The sequence below is a fragment of the Corvus moneduloides genome, chromosome 2, assembly GCF_009650955.1.
Source record: "Corvus moneduloides isolate bCorMon1 chromosome 2, bCorMon1.pri, whole genome shotgun sequence".
Taxonomy (NCBI): Eukaryota; Metazoa; Chordata; class Aves; order Passeriformes; family Corvidae; genus Corvus; species Corvus moneduloides.
The window spans coordinates 28,157,221-28,182,745 of NC_045477.1; the positions used below are offsets into that span (position 1 = coordinate 28,157,221).

The 25,525-nt window shown below is 43.9% G+C and overlaps 2 protein-coding genes across 7 annotated transcripts; both read left to right on the forward strand.

Moving 5' to 3' along the window:
• On the forward strand, positions 1-15,627 carry HAO2 (hydroxyacid oxidase 2). 6 transcript variants are annotated; one of them, XM_032098681.1, is made up of 8 exons: positions 1-243; positions 1,891-2,043; positions 2,800-2,951; positions 3,718-4,001; positions 4,361-4,576; positions 6,304-6,462; positions 8,114-8,183; positions 8,688-8,882. In XM_032098681.1, exons 2-8 carry the CDS (start codon positions 1,913-1,915, stop codon positions 8,870-8,872), a joined length of 1,197 nt encoding a protein of 398 aa, XP_031954572.1. In that variant the 5' UTR covers positions 1-243; positions 1,891-1,912; the 3' UTR covers positions 8,873-8,882. The 6 variants fall into 6 exon arrangements, with proteins under 6 accessions (XP_031954572.1, XP_031954576.1, XP_031954573.1 ...); XM_032098685.1 differs by having other exon boundaries at positions 1,935-2,043; XM_032098682.1 differs by lacking the exon at positions 8,688-8,882 and adding an exon at positions 8,894-8,967 and having other exon boundaries at positions 8-243.
• On the forward strand, positions 15,153-25,525 carry LOC116439319 (3 beta-hydroxysteroid dehydrogenase/Delta 5-->4-isomerase-like). Its single transcript, XM_032098680.1, has 4 exons — positions 15,153-15,176; positions 15,547-15,772; positions 20,549-20,713; positions 24,530-25,525. The coding sequence occupies exons 1-4, from the start codon at positions 15,168-15,170 to the stop codon at positions 25,342-25,344; spliced, it is 1,215 nt and encodes a 404-aa protein (XP_031954571.1). The 5' UTR covers positions 15,153-15,167; the 3' UTR covers positions 25,345-25,525.

Consider the following 25,525-nt stretch of genomic DNA (forward strand, 5'->3'; position numbering starts at 1 on the left):
ACAATGCTGACAAGGTGATGCATGTTTTTAGAAGGGATTTTTAATCTCCTGATAGCAAAACAAAGTTAGTGTTATACAAACAGTACAAAGTTTACCACAGGATTGAGCTTTAATCTCTGGTGGTTGCTTATTGACTGCAGAAGAAACAGAAGCTACTCAGTGAAAAGACCTCCTCGACATCCTGTTTGCAGGAAAACTTGAAGGAGAGGCTCTCACCCCCTGCAGCTTTCCCTGAAACCCACAGTAAGTCTGAACTGAGGTCTGAATTGGAAGACAGGACTGGGCCTGGGTTGTTTAAGATTCATGTTTATTCTGCCATGAGAGGACTTGGTTTACCTTAATGGGTTAATGATGGTTCTGACCTTTCTAAAAGTCAGAAGAGAAGAAGTTGTGACAGATGTTTTAAAGAATGTCACAATCTATATATGAAGACTTGCACTATCAGCAATGTTTGATGTCTTGAAGTCAGAGAGAGCAGGCTTGGAATACTTACACCCCCTGCTACCTAATGCCTGTCAGAGGAGACAGAAAAATACTGAAGAAATCAGTTGCATTTCTTCTTCCTCTTCCAACGAGTTCCTCATCTTGGGCTCTTTACTAGCAGAGAACTGTGAGTCCTAATTTTCAGATGCAGACACGGGTACTTCAGTCAGTGAGACACAGGGTACCTGCAGTTTGACAGGTTGTTTCTGTGTACATAACCTGTGTGTTTATCTGTGCCAGAAGTGTACAGCATGGGACACACGGGACTGATTTTGGTGAAGCTTGCAACCCTGGCTAATCTGCAGTGGGAGGTTAATCCTGAAAACTAGGATACTTACTTCTTCCTGTACATTTTTTAGAAAAGTCAGACTGAGCCACAGCTGTTTTAAAACTTCATGTTTCCACATACCTTGCTAAATTCCTATTTTAATCAGTGCCATGGAAGTAATTGCAACAAACAATTTAGAAAATTGACTTTGTCTGTGTTTTGTACATATTTCTGCACATACGGGGTTGGTTTGCTAAAACATTAATTTGCATAGCTTTTATTTCTTGCTACTTCAAAAGTATGTAAGTGCAGGCACTTTCTCGGCAGCATTTATGTTGGTTTGATTAGACATCTGGGTCACACAACTTCACTTCCATTCCCTGAAAAGCTGAGGGTAGTTCTCAGAAACATGTTTCATGTTGTGGAATTTGTTTTTTGCCAGTGTTTTCTCATGGTTTGTCCAAATTCTGTATGTTCCTTTTATAGTATATATCAATGCTCCAGCATGTAATGCAAATGCCCCAAAGATATTTGTTAGAGAAGAGAAAGGAAGATCTGTAGAAAATGCTTTGTTTTTTCCACAGCACTGGCCTTGACAGTGATTGGCACTCAAAGTCTGGACATAGTTTTACAGTGTGTTCATGCTGGAGCAGGTTAGATGTAGATTCTGTTTCCAGATTTCATGATCTTGAATTCCATCACTGTGCTCCGTAACTAATTGTTCAGTCATGGAGCTGTCCTTAGGGGTAATTTAACAAATGATGTTCTGGGACAACCTTTGAGCAGAATTAGTGGAACAAATAATGCAGCTTGTTTTAAGATGGAACTTATGACAGAATTACACAACTGAAATAGCAGAGGACCTAAAATGTCCTCTTCAGGCTGCTGTTTAGAACAGAATGAAGAGAGGCACAGCGATGCAAGCTTTCTCCTGCCTCTCATGGCTGCATCTGCAAGTTTTCTTTGTAGTAGGGTAGAGGATTCATAGACTGATGTGCAAGATAGACCGAGATAACCTCTCAGCAGCTCTTCTAAGATAGATGGCTCTAGGTTTTGTATTCAGTGACATAAGAGCCCCTGAAAGAGGGAATGACAGTTTAGGGATCTAATTTCTGCTCCATGTTATTCATTTCTTCAAGGTCCCCTGCACCTCTCTCAGCAATGGCTATGGTGTGTCTTTCAGACTTCGAAGCTTATGCTAAGAAGTATTTACCCAAGATTGCTTGGGATTATTTTGCAGCTGGAGCAGACGACTGTACCACACGAGATGAAAACATCCTGGCATATAAAAGGTAATGTGAGGAGGAAATGAAGGGGGTTGTACGGGGACCTTTTAAACTGGTTTTGTGCAAGTGTTTGGACTTCACAAGCAAAGACACCTAACACCTTGTCCTTTCCAGGTGGGTCCTTTCCAGGGGGTCCCCAAGCTAAATGCAAAACCTGAGTGACATATATTGTATGCTCTGATGCCAGACTGAGTATGACACGGGTTGTATGAGGCTTTAGGGATGCTGAGGGTACAGGCAAGTGCTAGGGTAGGGTAGGGTACAGTGTGCTATGGTATGTGTGGCGTGACAGGAAGGGGCACGAGTAGCTATAATAAAATAAAACACAGCACTGAGCTCCTTGTGAACAGCAGGAAGCCTATGTGCAAGTAGGGTGGGATTTGGGGAACATGCTGCAGAGCCGGAGGGCAGACACACTGTACAGTGAGGCCTGGTGAAGTGGAAGGCTCAGCCCGGCCGCAAGTAGAAGGAACCTGGGGATGGACAGTGGGAGAACAAGACATAGTGAGCCGAGGCAGGAGATGCAGAAATTAAGTACTGTGGCCAGTAAAGCAGGATTAATGAAAAGTAGAAGTGACTGAACTGCTGGCTGAATTGACCTCTAAAAGCAAACAGAAAGGACAAAGAGTCTTTGTTGTGTGCTGTTCTCTTCATTGGCTCACATACCTGCTTTGCAATTGGTGAATGAAGACCTGCCTTCCATGAAACTTCAGAAAACTCACTGAACATCTACTATCCTGAAGGGGTTTTTTTGCCTTACAGGATTCGTTTCCAGCCATGTATGCTGCGGGACGTATCCGTGACGGACATTAGGACTAAAATCCTGGGAACAGAAATCAGCTTTCCTGTAGGAATCGCCCCTACAGGCTTCCACCAGCTAGCATGGCCTGATGGAGAGAAAAGCACAGCCAGAGGTACTCTTCTGCTCTGGTGCCATGTAGCAAAAAGGGAGTTGCAGAAAAGCCTCAAGAAGCTGTTAGGATGACTTGAAGTGTGACTGAGAAAAATTTTCAGGCTTGAAGGGGCAAACTCTGTTCCCACTTTCTGACACCCTGCATGGGAAGCGGTATAGATGTGCTTCTTCTCCAGCTACCACCATACAAATTCAGCCCCATGGAGTCTGCTGCAAACTTAAAACAAGGGCAGTGGACACATTTTTGGCTCACACCAAAAACCACATAAGGTTTTCAGTCCTGGGGGCTCTATATGTGTTGTGAAAGTGGTAAATGGGACTCAGACTGTTAATTCCTTGTTACTGGTTAAGAAATGTCTCCCTTGGAGAAAAAGATACCCCTTTTCACAAATTCTGTGGTGGGTTTGGGGAGCTGACCCCTAGAAATATTTTTTCATCTGTGTACACTGAGTAGATTTAGCAGTGCATTCCTGTGAGGACTCAGTCATAAAGATAAAATTCATGCTTTTTAAAAAAATGTAGTTGCAAAATGAAAGCACAGCTTGGTTAATTACCTCTCCCTTTTCTGCTTTCTTAACCATGGACCAAAAAGGGTGCATGGTAAACACAGTCTGTTAATTCCGGGGGCACAGCTGTCCTGTGCTTTGTAGGATCACATGAAACAGGAGTTCGGGTGGTCTCTGCAAACAGTGCATGGTTTTGTACCTGATGTCTGGCAAGAATGTTCAAATCCCTTTGTTTCTGATTCCTTCCCAACCCCTCTCAAGCGGCCAGAGCAATGAACACCTGCTACATTGCCAGCACCTACTCCACCTGCACGCTGGAGGAGATCTCCGCAGCCGCGCCCGGTGGCCTCCGCTGGTTCCAGCTCTACATCCACCGCAACAGGGCAGCGTCCCAGCAGCTGGTCCAGCGGGCGGAGGCCTCGGGCTTCCAGGGCCTCGTCCTCACCGCGGATCTGCCCTACACAGGCAAGAGACGCGACGATGTCCGCAATGGTTTCTGTCTTCCTCCCCACATGAAAGTGAAGAACTTGGAACGAGCCTTTGAGGTTTGTAAAATGAGCCTGTCCTTTCATCCACTGCGCTGGCACGTACCACATGAGACAAAAACCACTGGGTAACTGCTGCCTTGGCATTTGCTGTACCGGGGCGTATCTTCTCCCCTGCTGGTTCTGCAGCATCCTGGCTTGACCTCCTGCCAGACTGGATTCTGTCTTCAAAATCCCCATCCAGCTGCCTTAGAGACACTGATCTCCACCCCCATTGTAATTATTCTCCTCCAGAGACGTGACATTTCTGGAGCTGATGAACATGTCTGTTGGCAAGTTTGATTAGTCTGTTCTAGGGCAAGGAAAGACACCAAGGGACCTGTGTATTGTTTCAGCCTGTTGTTTCCTTTTGGGTGTAGGGAGATGACTGGTCTGAGTACGGACTGCCACCCAACAGCTTGGACCCTTCGGTCACCTGGAATGATATCTACTGGCTGCGGAGCCTGACCCGCCTGCCCATCATCATCAAAGGCATCTTGACAAGAGAAGATGCAGAGCTGGCAGTGAGACATGGAGTTCAGGGAATTATTGTGTCCAATCATGGAGGAAGGCAACTGGATGAAGGACCTGCCACTGTAAGTGAGAGAGCACATGTCCCACCTTTTCCCTGTTTACGGTCTGCACGTTTGCATTAACCTGGGTATCTCTGTGCCCGGGTTTGTGTGTACACTTCTGGTGGACTTGAGTTTGTCCAGTGGCCGTGGATGTGTGCAGATGTACTTTAGCTTTAAACTGGTGAGGTCCATGCCCTGACAAGGACTACCTATTGAAGTATTTCCTCAGCTTCTTGGGAGGGTTCTGTAAGTATCACAGGACCCATGTAAGTGCAGATAAACTACTGGCCTAAGTCAGGAAGAGTTTCTGCCTGTGTCTCCATTAGCTGGTGCAGTGCACACAAACTCCTTGCGCACTGCAGCAAAAAGAAAACAAAGCTCTGGAACCAAAAATGTACAAATGAGAGCATAATGTATTCTCATTGTTCACATCTGTCAAAACATGCAAAACAATGCAGCTAGATTTAGTGAGAGGTCTGCTTGCGTATTTACAGGCTCAAGTCTAAGTGGAAATTTATTGACTTGCATGAGCCAGAAAAAGGATAACTTATCTGGAGAAAAATTCCCCTGCTTTTTAATTTGTACAAAGAAATCATGCGTTGTTTGGACGTGTGTGTATTTCACTGGCGTAATTTGGCTTCTGACAGTTTTTCCAATTGCTCTTATTTTACAGTTCTGCATTGCACGGTATCTTATGAACTTTCTTTTCTCGGTTTTCTTTTGTAAAATAAAAATAGCTACCAGGGAATTCTCTTCTATTCTACGTCTAGGCTGACAATAATGAATAAAAAAAATTAATAAAACAAATGCTAAAGGCATAATAACAGAAATGGCATCCACATTTAGCTGCTCTTCTACCTTAAAAGTCGCTTTACATACACAGACAAGGAATAGACACCTAGTTGGGCTCTGCTATTCTTCTGGTGCCAAGCCTGGCTCTTGCTGAGCTAGTCCTAGAAAATTTCAGCCTGAAGGTTTTCATCTTGACATTCAGAAAAAAAAAAAAGAAGATTAAAAGAAGGCAAAAGGGTATAAAACACTGCAGAAAAGAGCCCTTTGGCTTTGCTCTGAAGGAGAGTTAATTATGTTTAGTGCAATGTCCTGCCCCTGGTTGTACTGCCTTTGGGGTCAGCATCTCTGTGTGGTGCTGCCCTGCAATAACATCCTAGGCTCTAATCCATGCTGGACTCTACAGAAAAGACCTTGGGGAATCAGGAGACCTAACCTGGAAGAAATGATTGACTGTACTACACAGCAAATGAAACTCTTCACAGATGCTTTATGGGGAGGCACTCAACAAGTGGTCACCAGGATTAAGTTGAAATGTAAGGTTAGGTAGTTTGAGCAGTAGAAGTTTGACATCAGTCTTTTTTGCAAACAGCTGTATCATTCATCATTGTCTCAAATGAAAGTAAAATATTGATTACAGTTATCCCATTGAAATTTATGTTCTAAATCTTTCATAAATCTAGTGAAAAAGTTACTTTTTCACTTATCAAAAGTGATAGCAAAGAATATCAGCATAAGCAGAGCACTGGAAAATGGCATTAAGTATCGGGGAAACAGAACAGCAAGCTGCACATTGTTCTGCAGCTCCTGGTGCTCACTATTTGTGATGCATCATCACGTTTCATTTGGAGACGGTATCCTACTAAAGCATTGCATCCCTGCCTGTCTCTTTGGAATATATCCTCCTTCTCTTGGAATCAAAAGCTGCCCTCAAGGTGAGACTGGCTGCTTCTTTGCAGATTGATGCTCTGGTTGAGGTTGTGGAGGCAGTACGAGGCAGAGTCGAAGTTTATGTGGATGGTGGAATACGAAAAGGAAGCGACGTATTAAAAGCACTGGCACTGGGAGCAAAATGTGTCTTTATTGGAAGACCAGCTTTATGGGGCCTGGCTTACAAGGTGAGTAAGGAGCTCTGAGTTCATATGCCTGCTTCTCACACTCTCCAGCACTCCTGCAACTGAAGTCACAGGGTTTTCACCAGTGCAGAATATATTTTTTAATTTTGTTTTGCTGAGTTTTAAGTGAATCATCCCAAATTGAATGAAACCCTGACATTTCCTGTGATTTAAAAATATCACTGAATTTCACAATTTCCTGGGGTTTTGAACAAGGAGATTTTGAAGGTGATAACATTGTTTTGTGGACCTGATTTCTTGGTGTTGCAGTTTGGCACTAAAATACTGTAGGACTCAGAAAATTGGAGCTGGGCTTATTTGCCAGAAAGATGAGTCTGACAATTTTATTTGCTTTCAGCAAATACTTGGGAACAGTAAATGGTTTTGATACACCAGTTTCATAGCAGTGCTATGAATTCTTCAGAAATACACATAGAACTCCATCCCACTGATGGCTGAAATATTTTGGACGAGGCTGAGCAAAACTGTGTCCTGGAGATGCCTGAGTTTTCCACTGCTATTTCAGTTCCAGCTTTGCTGCTTAGCTCCTGGCATATTTCTATGATCCAGAGTCATGAATTAGGTGTCTGATCCAGAAGGTAAACACAATATAATTAAAATTAAAATATTATTGTACTGGTTGGGTTTTTTGCTATTTTTTTTTTTCTTTTTACACTCTGGATGGAACCTTTCAGAATTTTCTCTAAAAGAAAAGATACTTATTTTTATGGTCTAGAAACATTTTCTTTCTTTTAAATGGCACTCTTGTCCAGTGGTGTGATTGCTGTGGATTCCAGTAGCTAGGCTTTGTGGAAGGAATTGCCTGTATCTTCTGAAAAAACCTGTAAGAGTTGGCAGTACTGTTTGTTTTGCCAGTAAACATCAAAAAAGGGCCTAAGATGAAAAAGATGTTCCTGTGAGTTGCCTGCACTTTTTCCACAATGCAAACAGAAGGGAGAAGCGATTTGGGGGATTCAGTTGTGCTTTGGTATTGTATTCCATGGAATCTTCCTAAAGATGTATCTCAGTGGCATTACCATAGCATACAACAGAGGAAGGGCACAAACACGTGCTAACATTGTCTGCACCCAAAGCATTCATTATTGCAAGACATAAAAAGAAAATTTAAGAGAAAAAACATTTTTAATTCCTCCAATATTTTATAGGGAGATCAAAGTCTTATATACATTTTGTTGGCTTTTGAGCTTCTTGGTGTCATACAGAGAAAAACATATAGTCTATTGTTTTTAAAGATTCAGTCCAGTATTTGAATAAACTACAGTTTCTGAAGTATATAAAACTCTCATTACTTCATAAAAAACTGTCAGCATTGTAAGGCTTGACATTTTAAATAGCAAGCCCACTGGTGGGGGAAAACAGAAAGCTTAAAAAAAGAGCCAGCTACAAAATGTCAGAAGTGAAAAACAGCTTTGTTTTCTTTCCCTGTTCAGATGTATCCCAAAAGGAAAAGCATCTAAATTAATCTGTGATGAACTGAGCACATCCATCATATCATTTTAATCATTCATCTGCATGAGAGACTGGAATTGGCATGGACTTAAGGGACTATCCCAGCTCTCAGGGTGCAGGCATCCTGCAGCACTGCTCCGTGCCAGTGCTCCTTTTACCCTGACTGCTTTCTCTGTTGGGGCAGGGTGAAGAAGGTCTTCAAGATGTCTTGAGAATTCTGCAGGATGAGTTTCGCTTGTCTATGGCCTTGGCTGGTAAGTATTTTTTTGTAATGGGTGTTACAGAGGTTTCTGCATGCAAGCCCTATAAAATCAGGAGTGCGATGGGTGGATCACAAAAACGGAATCCGCAGGAGCTGTGCGGGTTCTTGTTGCTATACTTGAGGAGATTCTCTGCTTCCTGTGAAACCACTTGGCATTCCAGGTGCCACAGCCATCAAGTTTGCGTGGAGGGAGTGGGTTAGAGCAGCTTTGTGACCCAAGTAAAGAGATGCAAAACTCCTAAGTATAGCCAAGCAAAACTTGGAATTTCTGTTCTCCTGGGAATGGCAGCATATGTTTTTCAGGACTTACTTAGCGTTTATCAAGGTAAAATGCAGCTGATTTCTTTTCTGCATGAAAAAGTCATTAAAAATGGATGCAGAGTTTTTCTCTGTGTGTTGGAGAATACAGTCTGTTGGTAATTACACATGCTTTGAAAGCCTTTGAGTCTCCTCCAAGCTTTTACTCTCACTCTGCATTTCTCACTCCTGCTCCCAGCTGTACCTGCCCTGTTTGACCCCTCACCAAACAGCAAATTTGCAGAGCCCGGTGCAAACTCCAGTTTTACTCATGAACAAGTGGGTGGTGGGCACTGGAACAGGCTCCCCAGGGAAGTGGTCACAGCACCAAGCCTGGCATGGTTCAAGAAGCATTTGGACAAGGCTCTCAGGCACACGGTGTGACTCTTGGTGTGTCCTGTGCAGGACCAGGAATTGGACTTGATGATCCTTGTGGGTTCCTTCTAATGCAGGATATTCTGTGACAGTAAGTATGACATGCAGATCCAGTGTAGAAGTATTCAGACATCAGCATGCTCTAGCAGCCATGAACTCAAGTGGATAGCAATGTTGACTGGGAGATTGGAGCCGAAATCCGAAATCTGGTTTTATGGGCTACTTTTTCAAGCAGTAAAGATTCCTGGTTTTTTCTCCAGCAGACTTTTACAGTTCTTTACATGCAAAGGGGCACAGGATTCAGCAAGAGTAGCAGGTTGAGATCCTTTTGCTGGAGCTGTGAAATTCATTGAATCATTTAATCTTTTGGGTTGGAAAAGACCTTTAAGATCATCAAGTCCAACTGTTAACCCAGCACTGCCAATTCCACCATGAAACCATGTCCCTAAGTGCCACATCTGCCTGCCTTTTAAATGCATCCAGACCTGGTGACTCCACCACTTCACTGGCAGCCTAGTCCAGTGCTTGATAACAATTTCCAATCTAAACCTCTCCTGAACACAGGATTTGAGGTGCAGCCTCACCAGGGCCCAGCACAGGGGGCCCAGCCCAGGTCCTGCTGGCCACACCATTGCTGATAGAGGCCAGGATGCCTGTATCACACCTGGGCACACGGCTGGCTCATGTTCAGCCAGCTGTCAACAGCACCCCTATCCCACCCCTATTTGACCAAATGAAATGGGAATGCCTATCTCCACCTCTGGCCACTTGGCACACAGCAAACCCTGTATCTTTCCTGTCTACATTTTTCTGCTGACTTGACTGGACCAGATTTCACCCTGCTCAGTTTATTATAAAAATAATTTTTTTCGTGTTTCTAACTCTTCTTGTGGGGGGAGTCCAGTGCCAAACCTCAAGGCTGAAGATGCCATTGAGGAGTAGAGATATCAAAGTACCAACCTATTCCAACCTGGCTCATACCAGACTGTGATTCAGAGCAGGGGGGCTTCCGAGCTTCATCCATACACCTTTTTCTCTCACCAATGTTTCATTTATTGCAGGCTGTGCCAGTGTCTCAGAGATTGGCCAACACCTGGTTCAGTTCTCAAAGCTGTGATCAGCCTCCTGCCGTGCCCACCAAATAGAGGCAGCTCAAGCTGAGGCCCCAGCCAGACTGAAGATGAAAAAGGAGGTGCAATAAGTACCTTATAAGGCCTTCCAGAAGCTTCTGAAGAGATTAGGAAAGGCTCTGTGTTCGCACAGGCTGCACTCTGCCTTTATTGAGACCAATGAATTCCTTAAGAGTTTGGGTAATTATAACTTGCTTAAATACATTACCTATGTTGGGTCTTCCTCCAAAGTTCTGCTACACTGGACAGCCAGACATGGAAAACTACATGCCCTGCTTTTTCCACTTGTCGTGCCAACGCTCACTGTAACTCAATCCACACATCTCTCCTGCTCTGGGACAGTAAATGTTCCGGCTGCTATCTTTATGGAAAGACCATAGTTTGGTGTTTCCTGGATCTATTCATAACAGATATAGAAACAAGATGCATAAGCTACCAGGGACCCCAGCTACCCTTTGAAGGTGGGGACAGTTCTTGCCCACTGCTTCTAAATGCAGAGCAATGAAAGAGTGGAGCAGAGTACAACTTCTGGGGCAAAGAGCCAGCTCTCAGTGGGCAGAGCCCCTGCCTCACCCTGCTTTGGAGCTGGAAGATACCCTGGTACCCATTTCCCTGGAATGTGCCGGGGGACCCATGCTACCAAAAAGTGACCTTTTGCATAAACCCTACTTCAAATTGGCCCAAAGGAGGCAAAAGGAAGAAGCTAACCCTGTTAGCTCATTCTGTTTAGACTTTAATTTCTCTCAGTGTCTGCAGTGATCTTCCAGAGGCCTTCACACAGAGGCCTTCCTCTCTGTTCCAGTAACAATAAACCTTGTCAGCAGACTGACAGCCTGGCAGATAAGACTTGGGAATTACAGCACATCACACACGTTGATGGATTCCAAGGATGTACAAGAAGAGAATGAGACAACTGGGAGTGCTCAGTCCCGAGAAGGCTAAAGGCAGGGGAAGGGGGGATCACATCGCTGTCTTTTACCACTCATTTGGATCCAGATCAGCTTCTTGGATGTGTACAGTAAAAGGGTGAAAGGCAATGGGGACAAGATGCAATGAGGAAAATTCCAAGTAGAAATCAGTGGGGGAAAAAAATCACCATGAGGGCAGTCAGATAACTGCAACACAGGGTTTGTGAAACTTCCATCATTAGTGATATTCAGAGCTTGACTGGTCAAGGTCCAGAGCAACCTCTCTGACACTGCTGTGAGAAGAGGTTGGCACAGAGATCTCCAGAGGCTCCCTTTAATCTGAATTGTTGGGGGATATCACAGAATCATAAAATAAGAGCTGCACATGAGATGTGTACTCTGCCATACCACTGTGCTGCCATGATCAACTACATGGAGCTGCAGAGGCAGCACATGTATCTCTGTGAAAGGCTGCAAGAAAGCATTTTCTGAGAGAAAAGCAAAGATATTTGGTGAGTGAACTTAAACTAAGACATTACAGGGTTCAATCAGGCTGAGTCTATTTAACAAGCCCAGTTTTTCCAAGACACTGAGAGTTTTCTATGATCTGTATTAGGCCTGTGCCAATGCTTACCAAAGTTTTATGCCCCCTTGTCTGCACCCTGTTCTGCTTTTTGTACTTGACTGTTGTGAATACCTCTGATACACATTCAAGCAAGGTTAAACCTTACAAAAAACTGTCCCTGAAGATTGTAAACATGTGGGTTAAGGAGCAATCAAACTCTGCTGCTTCCTTGCATCCCTGGAGGACAGGACAGAGAATCAGTCTACTTACAAGGGTAGTTTATCTACAAAATGGATCCAAATATAAACATTTTTCTTTGGCATATGATGCAAATTTCTCCAGCCTTTAAATATATGATTCACCCATCAAGTTCAGCTGAGGAAATAGTAAAGGGAAAAGGAGATAAAGTTTTGTTTCTACTTAATTGCCTGACTTATGTGCTCTCTAATATAGCAAAGACTACTACCAGAAGGTTTTTTTGATCTTGGAGATAATGTCTGAAATGTTTACAATCACCTTTCTATTTCTACCAAATAATTTTGGTAGTACTGAAATAGGAGATATTTTCTTTGTCAGATTTGAAGACACAGAAACACTGAAGCCCCTTAAGGTGGTTTTCTTCATACCTTGATTAAAGTGTCTTACAACTGTTCCCTACTATAAGAAGTTCAGAATCTGGTGCAGGACAGTCGTCCAAAGGTTAATTATTTAAATCTTGTTCCCTCTTGTCAATGTATAATTAGAAGAGAGGAAAATGTTTCCAGGAGGGAACAGTGCCCCCCACCCTGAAGGGCAGAAGTTTTCCTTGAGTAAATCTACAGCTTAAAATACAGCCTCTCTCCCAGAGCTGCCACCATGTAAGCATTTTGAGCTTACAGGCATGCAGTGGTAAGAAACACATTAATTTTCCACATCAGAAGAAACATGAATTTTTTTTTTTTTTGTGTGTGTGTGTGTGTCTTTTTGGTCACAATTACTCTATATTTTGAAATCAAAAGGTCCAGTTAAGTAATGAGCATGCTTTTTCTTTTCCCTGCTTCAGTTCTCATCACTCTGGGCAACAGGGCAGACTTTAGAAACCCCTTTCCTGAATTAAAATTCTTTCTGGACAAAAAGATGTCTTCTCCCATTCTCAATCCTGGATAGCCTGATTGATTGCAAAATTGTTTTACCTGATTCCATAATAAACAGCATTGCAAAAGTACATGTTATCCTATCTAAAACTTCCATTCCTTGCAATGTTATTGCATATAATCATTCCAGTACCATGATACAGTTTTTTCCTGATGCTGCTGGGAATTTTCCCTTCACTGTTTCTCTTTCTGTTTTCTCCACTACACTCCCTCCCAGTCCCTTTTTCTCCTTGTGACAAGGCTAAGAAAACACATTCTCTAACACCTGCCAGTCATTGCCCCAAAGTTTCTGTCACAGTAAGCACCAGTAAAGTCAGAGGAGCAACACTGTTCCTGGGCCAGCAAATCAGGGACACAGCTGGGATAGGACATGGCATTGCACATACACTAAGCTATCCACTTAATCCATGTTTAGCATTTCTCCAACACACCCCAAAATGTACAAGCTCTGATTTTCTAAAATTATGCTCTTAGTCATGCAGTCCATTCTACAGCAAAATATCAGATTGTGGCAGCTTTGTTTTATAATGAAGTCAAAGAGAAGGAAGACAAGACCATAGTTAAAAAATGTCTATGCCTCAACACCGAATGCAGCGTTGGTAAACTTTTTAGATACTGCTCAGTTATGTTTTAGTCTGCAAGTCCCCTGCCTGTGCAATAACTCTGAAGTTCATCAAGTTGTTCCTGGTGGTCTGGGGTCTGGTGGACTTTGGCCTTGTTGCTCACTGGCACCAGTCTGGGGTGTACAGCCCATTCCAGCATCTGCCTCCATGTCCTTTGGGGAGCACCAGAGCCAGTCTTGTCTGCACAGGAGGAGCTGTCATGCCACCCAGCAACCCCACCAGCAATGTCAACAAGAAACAAGGGGTGAAAATGTTGTCTGTAGGTGAGACTGCAGGAAGCACCAGTAGGTCTGAGCTGGAATTGAGCAAATTGCTGCTGTCTGACCACTGACATTCACAAACAGCAGTTCAGATGAAGGCTGCTATGTAGTGATGTATCAAATTCCCTCAAACTAAACCAAGCATTTGTCCGAGTAGTACCTAAGAGGACAAAAGAATAGCAGCAGTAAATCTCCCTACAGTCCCCTAAGCAGCACTCATATTCTCATAGAAGCACTACCCCTGCTAAACTTGGTTATTCTAACAGGCAAGCTTGGTGTAAGAGAGCATTTTCTATCCTAAGAGGCTGTGTGGTGTTGTCTGGTTTTATAATGCCTCTTTAAAGCATTTTATTTCCTTTCTAAAAGCAAAAGGAAGCCCTGTTTCAGAAAATGCTGCTTGCAGCATCAGGCTTTAGCCAGTTATTTTTCCTTTGAAAGTGCACAAAATTAATTTGCAGCAGCTTCTGATAAGAGCATACAATGTCAAGGTCTTGACTGTGAAAAGCCAAGGAAAGAAGCACTGATAACAATTTTTTTAAAGCTTTGTTGGGGTAAGGAACAGATTTTCAAGGATGCTGAGACTGAAACAGTTGCCAAAACTTCATCATCTGTGTCAGCTAGAAACCTTTCTCCCCCAAAAGAAATGGTTTTGCTTTCTTCCTGTCACATGCAAGCCCAGTTTTGCTCTAAAAAAGTGTGGCATGCTTCTTCTACAGCTTTTCTCCAGGGCTGTCTTTAATGAGTGAACAAAACCCATGATAGAATAAAAAAAGGAGCTTAGCAGTTAGTGGCACGAATGGAAACAAAGCATTTTTAGAGATCCATTCCAGCTATGCCCCAAATCAGGGATCCCTTTTCCAGTGATTTCAGCCTAGTTAATGGTGTTGCTAGATTTCTTCTTTGCAGCTCAAGGCCTTTTCACTTAAGGCAGCTCCCTATTTATCTTCCTTCTTCAGCAGGGATGTCAGCCTATCCCTGTGTGTGAGAGAGAGAAAATACAGCTGCAGTCAGCATGTGCTGACAGACCCAGGAAGGCAGAGCTGGCACTAGGAGCTTCAGGCTAATGCCTAAGCCCTGCTCTGGTCTCACACTAGAAAACAGTTTTGAAATGGAGTGAAATGCCAGGGAGAAACACCTGGGTATTTTCCCTGCAGAGACACAAACAGCCTGACTTTTACTAGGTACTCTTGCACAAGACATTTCCAGAGGTGAACCTTTCCCTCCTGCAGCTTGAATTTAACTCTGATGGTACATTAAACAATTTCATCACTTCAAATGCCTCTAGTATACTGAACAAATACAAAATCCCGGGGGTTAGTTTTTGATCTCACACAGAGAGAGTGAGAAACCCATGTTGTAATGGGGAAGCCCAGTACACCCAGTATGGAAGCCCAGAAAATATACAGCACTAGAGTCTACTCCTCAAACCACTCTAAATAGTTTGTCCTGCTATTTGTATTTAATTTTAATGCTCCCTACCTTCAATATTGGCACAATTTTGCACAAGGAAATGCAGCTAGAGAGAATTATCAAGATGAGGGTTTATTCTCTGAGGATTTAGGGATGCAGGACCACATCTAGGCTCAGACCTCACTGCATCCAGAGCCTTCCACTTCGGTGGGAGTGGTGTGGAAGCATCACATTCTTTTGCAGCAAAGGAGCCATTCAAGAGGGAGGAGAGCAAAATGACTGAGGTGGTGCTCTGCAGTATATAAATACAGGCAAATCTCCCGCACAGTCTTCTGAGTGCTAGAGAGGTGGAACTGAGACTCAAGGCAGACTTTTGTGGGAAACCTTTGTGGGGTTTGTTTGGCATTGAAGTTGTTTTTGAGCATTTTCAGATTTGTTAATTTAATTGGTTTGTAATGATTTGTAAAAATTTTTTCTTTGCATGGGAAAAAATGTAGACTACTTCTGAATAGGAATAACTAGCAAAAGTAAAATATGCTTAAAAAATTGTTTGATGTAGGGATTAAAGTTTGTTTTTCAGTAGTGTCTCCTTCTGGTAACACCCTTTGATTTGTAAAGTCTCCAGAAGTTGATGTCATATGTTCATTCTCTCAGGCAGGAGGAGAGCCAGCAGGAGAACCAAGCTCAAGACACAGTGAGTTCACCACCGAGGAGCAACCCAGAGCAATGTCCCTGGCTGGGGTAAGCTGCCTGGTGACAGGAGCAGGAGGATTTCTTGGCCAGAGGATTGTGTGCTTGCTGCTGGAAGAAAAGGAGGCGCTGACTGAGATCCGACTGCTGGACAAAGCCTTTAGCGATGAGGCACTCGGCAGATTCGACAGTAAGTGCCATTCCATGAGGACTGTGTGTGCAGCTATGTGTGTTGCTGTCCCGCATGGGGAGCCTGGAAGCCTTTACCTCTCATCCAAACCAGCTTTGCAGATAGAGGTTTTATCTCAAGGAAGCCTTGCTTTATCCCTCTCTCTCCCCCCAGCACAAAAATAGGGTGCAAAATACGAAAACAAGAGTGTTCTTGTCAGGCCCTGAGGCTTCTTTATGCTGTTCATGCAGTAAACAGGCTGTCTTAAATCTGACTTACATTACAACAAAACCCACAGAGCAAAATTAGTGCAAAAATCTCACACTTCTTCTTGGGGGAAAGGGAAATGCAAGCATTGCTATACTGTGCTGGGCTCTGGTATGCCAGACTAAAAGGCAGTGACAAAGTTGTGCGTACAAATTCTAATGGTTTTCTTCAACATGTGATTAATTAGATTAATAATGATCTTCTGGCTGAGAGCTGTGGTGAGGTATTTTTAAAACTGCTTTTGTTGGTAACATTATTGCAGTTTCCTGTTTAAGCAAATGCTAAACACAGAAGAGACAGGACCCATTTGCAAAGTGCACAGCACGACTCTGCCTTCTTGAATGGACTGGAGACAGCACAAGTGAGTGATGTGCCCAGTGTCAGAGACAGTCTGTGGCAGGGAAAGCATCTCAGAGTGTTTAATTTTAAATGTCCTGTTTATTGAGATACTGAGCACATCTATAAAAAGGCACATAGGGGGGCTAAATTCAGTCAGGTTCATAAGTCCTTACATTATATTTACTTGACAATAACTTCCTCCATCATATCTTCGTTGCAAGGCTTCTTCTCTACAGGCAACTATATGGGAACCCTTTAGGAATATCTCTGTATGATTTGCTAAAGTGCCTTGATCACTCTATAGAGAATTTGAGTGTCATCAAGGAATAGCAACAGTGCTCCAGAAACGTGGTACAAATTGCACAAGCCTTTATCATGGTTTTTTACAACTCAAACTTCTTCCTCATTAAATCTGACTCAGCATTTCACTGAGGATTTCTAGATGCCCTTGAGCCTTGCAGCAGCCCTTCCTGCTCTGGGTTCCAGAGAGTTTCCACAGAAACAAACCCAAAACCTGCAGCTACAGTAGAGGCTGAAGCAGCAGGACTGTGTGTGTGGTTTAGCACTGATGCAGCAGTGCAGAGGCATCTACACTGTTCTAAACCAGATGAGTTTTTTGGGGATAATGGAGCATCCTGGGGAGTGAAAACAATTGCTTGTGTGGGCACAAACTTGGCTGAACTGCAGCAAAGGTTTTGATGGTTTTGGGGTTTTTGTTAATAGGCAAGTTCTATGCCCTTTTTCCTTATCCTCCCTTCTTCCTCCACTGAGCACTGCCCACACACCCCCTCTCCTATTCTTTTAACATTCCTTCTGCCTATCTGAGGAGTGCAGGAGGTAGGGAAAAATCAGTTACCAAAGCCTTTTTTACCCTATTTACCCAAACAGGTAGTAGGGACCATAGATTGACATTCCAGATGTGTTTAAACAGATTTGAACTCCTGCACTTTGACTGGCAGCTCCTCTGTCTGTATCAGCCCTTGTGGTTACATCTCTTCTAGTGTCCTGCCAGTCCCTGTGCTCGGGACTACCTGGAATGTTTCCCTACCATTCCCTTTCAAGCCCTTCTCTATCACAGTGACTCCTATTCCAGGTGCGGGGCTGCCACAAAACCTGTTGGTGGGGCTGGAGTCTTCTGACCTGCATTATTTTTACTACAGGGACTTTTACTGGCTAGCAGACGTTGTCTGGATTTCTGGAATAGCCAGGAGCAGAGCTGAGTGGGTTTTTTCCTCACTAATCTCTTCAGCACCTTGCACTTGCAATATCTGCTCAGAGTCGGGGCTGTGGGTAGTATGACAGAAAAGTATGTGCAAGTCACAGGTCTTCATGCCAGAAGGTGCTCAGGGGCACTCCTCTATTGTCCAAAGAACTTTCCTGCTGAGAGCTTGACCATCACACTCAGTCTGAGTAGGAGAGTGGCAATTGTGGTCTCCCACAGCCCCAGGGAGTCGGGGATGATCCAGTCCATGTCGAGTGCTGTGAGTTGGAGCTTATCCAGTCACACTGTGTGGTTGAGAACGAACGTCACGTTGAACATGGTATTTGGTGCCTTGGGTTTCTTACCTCCCATCTCCACTTCTGATTTATCTTCCTGCCTTTCCTGTGCTTCCACTTAAATGATTCTTTTTTGTGTTGTTTACTGTTGCATTGGCACTTCCGGAGAAATCAAAATTCCTATGTTGTTCTTAAGTTTAGGGCAAATGTTCTGACTGTATTGCTGAGTCAAAAACTGCTCACAACAGGACACTGAATTTCATTGAGAAACTATTGCATTTTCAAGCAAAAACTACCCCATAGCAAGCAGGGAATTTACTTACCACACAGAGGACACAGAAACCACTGGTGAAGAAGAACAAGCTTTCCCAGTGAGTAGGTACTTTGTCATAATCACTTTGTGCAAAAATGGAGAGCTGACTTGAATTTATTCTGTTCCTCCCCCTCTGACCTACCCACACGTGTTCTTTTGATGCTTGGGCAATGGTTTGTGTAGACGGAAATCAAGTTTCTCTCTGCTGTCCACCTCACACTGAAACCACTCTCTGTGAGTCGCTGCTTATTTCCTCTCTTTGCTTCCAAGCTCACCTGTAGTTTTCTCTTCACCCAGAGCAAAACAAGATCAATCTGCTGATTCCTGGCATGCAGCTGATGCTGCTCAAGTCAGCAAGGCCCATATTGTACTTACCATGTAACTTCTGCTGGCTAAAATGGAAGAGAGGAGCAGATATCCTGACTCATATCACACACACAGAAAGCAAGCCCAAACAAGGCACAAAGCACCTAGACAGCAGATTTCTTGTGATCAGCTTTAAAAGGGACAGGCTTCTTCTGTACGTTTCCCAAAAGCTTTGATATGTATGTGGAAAAACTTCCATTTTCCTAACTCCTGCCTGGGCACTGTGATCACTTTGAAGGGGTCACATGTCAGAATTTATGTTGTGAAAACTTTTTCTGTTTGTTCTTGGCATTATTGCAATCCCACAAAGCCTTATTCATGGAGAACATCAACTTAAGGGCAGTAAAAAGACTAATATTTATTAGAGCAAATCTGACTACCAGGTGCTTAATAAAAAGCCCAGCCCTAGTCTGACACTTTTGCATCCATGCAAGTAGAGGTCAGTGTGAACCTTCTGGAGATGGAGTCCTAGGAAATGAATGCAGTCTGTAAAATAAAGGAGCAGAAGAGAGCATGTGGCAATGACTGTGCTGGGGAGGGCAGGAACTCTAGATTTAGTAACAGTTTTGCAAATGTTTCACAAATCTTAAATCTCAGACCAACTGTGTGGTGCGAAAAAAAAAAAAGCCTCTTAAGCCTGTTGCATCAGAATAATTGTTAAATTGATACAGGGTTACATTCTAGCATGCTACAGAGAAAATGAGATAAAACCATTCTAAAAGATATTCCCACTCAGTTCCAGATCCCAACAGCTGTCTCTCTCAGTGTTTCCTATTAAGGACATGGGATGAAATACTGCCTGCTTTGGAGCTGGTGACAAAGCACTTGGGTACATTTCAGTCATGGCTGAAGCTAAAGCTGTACAAATTAATCAGGTTTTTCTCTAATCTAAAAGGGGCATTTGATTGTGCTGGAAGAAGGACAGAGGCTCTGCCTGTGGTGCAGAGTCCCTGCCCAGTAGCTGTGCCTGGGGAGCCACCTAGTGCAGCCACAGCAGAGGCTCTCAGAGGACTTGCTGCAATGACACCACCTCCTTACAAGCCGTGGGTCATGCTGAGATAGTCCTCTCCTCTCCCATGGTATGGCTGCAGCCAGGCCAGATGACTGAGCAATGCAGAGCAGCATTGCCTTGGACTGTAAATTCTTCCAAGTGATCATCTGGTGCTGGCTCATGTTTGTGTAGCTCTGGGCTGCAAAAACAATGCTTCTGCCCAGCACAGCTTAGGGAAGGATGGCTCTGAGACCTAGAGCTCCACTGGCATCACACACAGCAGCTGCTGTGGAGGGAGAGGGCTTAAAAAGCAGGATTTAATCAAGCCAGGGCTGAGGTAGCTCAGGAGAACAGACTTGAGAGTTCAAATATGAACCAGAAAGATGTGCAGGCTAAAAATGACCCCACAGCACAGACACGGAAATGGAGCTGGAGCTGGAGTTGGAAGAGGCACTGTAAGTCCTGGCCAAGGTACAAGAAAAAGATGTGTAAGAGCTGTATGTAATTTCTTAGAAGAGCTGCAATACAGGCAAGGTAAAGGGGCAGAAAGTAGGTATGAACACATCCCTGTGCTCACATGCTCTGGGTGGAGAGAGATCATTCATCACCTTGAAGACAGGAACATGCAGTGCCTGTTCAGTACACTTGGGTTAGCACATCTATAGCCAGCCAGTCGCCAGAACATGCACAGCTAAAACTACTCCTCTGTGAACTTTAAAACAGTCAGACCTAAAGGAAGCTTGCTAGCAGCAGCAAAGATTTCTCTTTAAAAAAATAAAACAGAAAGGAACATGTTGCTCCAGACCTATGGTAGGTAATGCAAAATAAATTTCTATTTAGCCCTGTAAGTAGCATTTGACAACAGAGTAATTGGGAAATGCCTTCTGTTTCACAGCCTTAAAATATCCCTGCTGTTCCTGGACAGTCAGCACCTGCCAGGCAGGGTCAGCCCTTCACCACTCCTTCCAATGCTCTTCTCAGGATGCCTGTAAGGTCTTGTGCTCTGTTTTCTGCTGCCCTGCAGAGTTCAAGGGTAAGACTGAGGTGAAAATCCTGGAAGGGGACATCCGAGATGTGACATTCCTGCACCGTGCCTGCCAGGGGGTGTCCCTCGTCATCCACACGGCTTCCCTCATTGACACCCTGGGCCTCATCGAGAAGAAGCTGCTCTGGGAAGTCAATGTAACAGGTGAGCAGGTGAAGCACCTCTCTCAAACCCACGTCTATGTCCTGATCACCATCTGCTCAGGAAAGGGAGCACCTGTCCTGTGTTCGTTATGAGCCAGGTTAAGGGGGTTGTTCTGCATCTCGTGCAGAGATACCTAAGGGTGCAAAGCCTGTGTCTGTGCCGCCCCAAGCAGTTCTGGGCCTCTCCACACCCAGCCTTCCACTCCAAGGCAATGCAGGACCATTCACTCTTGTCAACACTTACATACGCCCATCCTGAGATCTGCACAGGCTCTGCCTTCAGTAGTGACAGTCATAAACCCACACTCAGTGGAACTTTCTGAAAGGAATTCACATCTGAAATCCCAATGCCCACCTCAGAAATTGGTTCTTGTTCTCCCTCCCCACATAGCATCCCTGCCTGTGTACATTTTTCAATTTTTACAAATACTGCAGACTCTGGCTGCAATTACAAAAACGTTGCACTGATCCACAGCCTGTGGTTCTCTCCTTGCTATTCCTTTTCTTCTTCCTCTTCTCCTTTTCCTCCCATTTGCCAGAAGGCAGTTGATAGGAACAAGAGCTCTCCCACCCTGAGCTTATAATTTGAAATTCCCCAACAGACTCAAAGCTATGGGAGGGAAGGGTTTCAATGACTCAATGATGGGATGTTCCCTTCTACTAAGGAACCCCCATTCTTCATGAAAGATCAGATGAAGGGAGAAGGTTTAGACTTAGGAATGGCCTGCGTAGCATCAGTTGCCAGGAAATTTAAATGTATTTCCTTAAAGAACGACTTTACCCCCCCGTCTGTGATGCCAAAACCCTCAGTGCCATTCAGAGAACTGGTACAACCTAACCTGCATGCACACTGACCTCCCTGGCTGTGTTGCTTCAACAGCTTGGGGGAGATTTGGGGAAGATGTTCTTATTTACATGAACGGCTTTCCCAGTTCTTTGTTCCTCTCTGCCACAGACATGGGGCTTCCTCACAGGAAAATAAGGAGCATACCTGTAGAGGCATCACTTTCACAAATACTGGCTGCTCACCAGTGTTCAGAGGAACAGAGAATTCTTGGTAGTTGAGTTGTTTCTTACATGTACCTTAAAAACAGTGGGATCGCATTTTAGCTGTTTTAGCATGGCTCACTGCCTGTACCACTAGCTCCCAGACCCTTTCATTTCTGCTCAATCAAAGCCACAAATTGTCAGTGATCAAAAAATAGAGCCCAGTGGGCAGCCTCTTAGGCCCCTGTCAGGAGGGAGGAGCAGAAAGGCAAGTTCCTGGAAACTCATGCATTGGGTAATACGAAAATATACATGGTTGGTAGCTCAGAAAGAGGATTTGTAAAGCTCTGTCTTTATGATGATACTCGTGCTACAATCTGGTTTTTCACAGCAGAATGTGTTGCCTAAACACATTTTTCCATGGGGAAAAATAATTTAAAAAGCAATTACAAAAAAAAGAAAAATCAAACAAATATTAAAATGTCCCAGACCCAGAAAGCTCTTTAGCTCTGACTCCCCACTACTCACTCCCCTGCCAACAGTGTCTGCCTATGGGTGAAGAAAGCCCACTGGGCCAGAGAGGGTTAGCTGATAACATTTGCTAGAATTAAATACCATCCACAGTCGTGCTGCCAGAGCCAACTGACCACAAGGTCAGTCAGTGGATACTGCTGCCCTCTCTTCCCTGTTTCCTTCCATTTCCATTCTGATGCTCTTCTGGCTTTCTGACCAGCCAGGGCACTGCTATGTACTTCACAGTCTTGCAGGATGAAAGCTTTGTTTCTCCTAGGAAACAGAACTTGTACAATATAAATGTTTGAAGAATCAGAAGTGGATGTTCACAAACCACAAAGGACAGAAGAGAACAAGTTAAACATGCCCTGATGCAGGGCTTTCCTCCACTGCCACACAATATCTCAGAGCAAAAATATCTCTTTAGGAAGGAAGGGAAGCAAATTTTGAAAAGGGAGGGAATTGAGAAAATAATTTATTATAACCTAAACAAAATACCTTCTGTGAACCAGATCCTCAGCCAGAAGGGCAAGCAAACCACGGAGACCCGCTCACTGAATAAAGCATGTAATAAAGTAATAATTTACTTTATTACATGCTGTTTGGAAGACACTCAGATTCCTATTACTCTAGGAATCTTTAAAGTTTTTACATACAACTCTGATTTGCAAATAAACCACATTTTATTTGGGTGAAATTCATCTTGAACAGATACCAACTGTCAAGATAACTTTATGTTTGCTTTTTTTAAAACTTGCTATCTCATTTGATTTTATCAAGCCCTTCTGCACTTTATTACTTTCCCTCATTTTCTAAACAGTATTGACAGCAGGAATTAAGCTATTATTTTTAAAATAATATAAAAAAATTGTTTTTTCCAGATTACCCTGGCTTGTATGTCATCTAAACATAGTGACTTGCATGAACTCATTTTTCACATTCATTTATTCCTGTCTGTGTAACTTTTTTTCAGTGCACTTCCTTAATGTTTTTGAAAGGCTTATCCAGATTTGTTTTCCATTTGTTTCAATTTCTTTCTTTTTCTTGTTCAAGCTTAGAAAGAGGAATTTTGGTGTCCTAACAATATTCAGTTTAATAATGCTTCCCATTTTTCACTCATTCACGAGTCCATGTTCTTGGCTGTTCTGAACCTCTTTAATTCATTATATTCGTTTCAGTCACACTAGTCTGATCTGCATTGTGCTGCCTTCACTTGTTGCTGTGACAGACTGAGCAGAATTGGAAGATAATTTATGTGCCTCATTGCTGGTGTTTGAATTCATCCCCTAGATTTTAGGCTACACTCTTCTGATACTATATCAGTCATTTTAGTTTAATGTTCCTTTGCCAAAGATGTTTCCAAATGTCTTTGAGCTGTGTCTTCTCTTCCAAAGTCCACTGGCCTTTTTACACTCAATTTCTCCCATTACACCATGCACAGCAAATAAGGCAATTTCTGCCTCAAAGCTGGGTGGAAAAAGAAGACTCTAAATGCAACACATTAAAGTATTTATTTCCCCCTTCAGTGTGCTTTCCTTGTTTAACCTTCTTGACTATTTGAAAGACTTTGAACAGTTGACCTCTGCTGCCCCCAGTGAAAGCATTATGATAGGATTTTAAAAGTAAGAAATCCTGTACTACTGCAAAGAAAAGACAGAAGATGCCAGAAAAGGAGGCATACACACATAAACATCACTTTTCTCACTGCACTTTATGATCTTTGACTTCATGTTATTGTGCCTTGCTTTACCATGTTTCTCTTCAAGCCCTTCTCTTTAGTCAATTGAATATTGGATAGATTTGCACTGGCTGTGATGGATTTTGGGGCAAACCTTCAGGTCTTGTATTAATTCTGTCCCTTCTTAGCAAACAACCCAAGAGCATCCTCACGCCTGAAAAACACAGGCTTCAGCATAGAGCATGGATGATGCCTGAGGGGCAGCTTCTGAAGGTCCTCTGCCTTAAGCCAAGTCAATCCAACCAAGAGGCACGAGTTCCTGAATCTGTGGTCAGTACCCATGCTAAGTTAAGGAAGGGCAAAAATTTTATTCTTGGCATAAAAAAACCCCACAGCATGCAATTAGGACCAAATGTTCACCCTTGTTTAGCTCTGGAAGGTGCACTGATGCTACTTAAATACAGATTCAGAGCAGGTTCAGTGTCATTGAATATACTGTCCAGTTCAGGACAGGATTCTTCCAGCTGCAGGGAGGGGAGATCTGGCCAAGCTCAGGCCAGAGGTGCTGTTTCTGACTTGAAAAGCCCACTTCTTCCTGGCTGGGGAGCTCTAGACTGCCTTGCATGTTTCTTTTTGAAGGTACTCAGCTGCTGCTGGAGGCATGTGTCCGCTGTAACGTCCAGCACTTCATATACACCAGCACCATAGAAGTGACAGGTCCAAACTGCAAAGGTGACCCCATTTTCAACGGGGACGAAGATACACCTTATGAGAGCACATCAAAATTTCCTTATGCCCAAAGCAAAAGACTGGCAGAGGATTCTGTGCTGAAAGCAGATGGCCAGGTGCTGAAGGATGGTGGCACGCTGATGACTTGTGCCCTGAGATCCATGTACATTTTTGGGGAAGGGTGCCCATTTCTCCAGGGCCATCTGGATAAGTGCCTGTTGAACAAGAACGTCTACCTGCGCTTCTCCAGGAAGGAGGCTCTGGTGAACCCTGTGTACGTGGGGAACATCGCCTGGGCACACGTGCAGGCAGCCAAAGCCCTGCGAGCCCCGCAGAAAGCCAAGCACATCAGGGGCAAGTTTTACTACATCTCAGATGACACTCCTCACATGAGCTACGCTGATCTGAACTACGAGCTGACCAAGGACCTGGGGTTTGGCATTGAGCCCCAGCTGCCCATGCCTCTGACAGTGCTCTACTACTTCTCGCTGCTGCTGGAGATCGTGAGCTTCTTGCTGCGGCCCTTCGTCCGCTACATCCCCTCCACCAACCGCCACCTGGTCACGCTGCTGAACACCCCGTTCACCTTTTCTTACAGAAAAGCACAGCAGGATTTTGGCTACGTGCCCCGCTACACGTGGGAGGAGGCCAAGCAGGGCACTGGTGAGTGGATCGCCTCTGTCATCCCCCAGAGAAGGCTGTACTTGCAAAGCAGCACTGCCTAAGCCTGAAGAGAAGCTGAAACCCAGCTAAGCAAGTAGGGCCTTGAGCCAGGGGCGAGCTCGGTGAGCAGCAGCAGCAGATCTCTACAAAGCATTTAAATGAATACTTTGTGTAAGAGCCCACTGACACCCCCTGCCCCCAACCTCGGAATAAATAAAAGTGAAATGTTCATTTGTTTGTTGA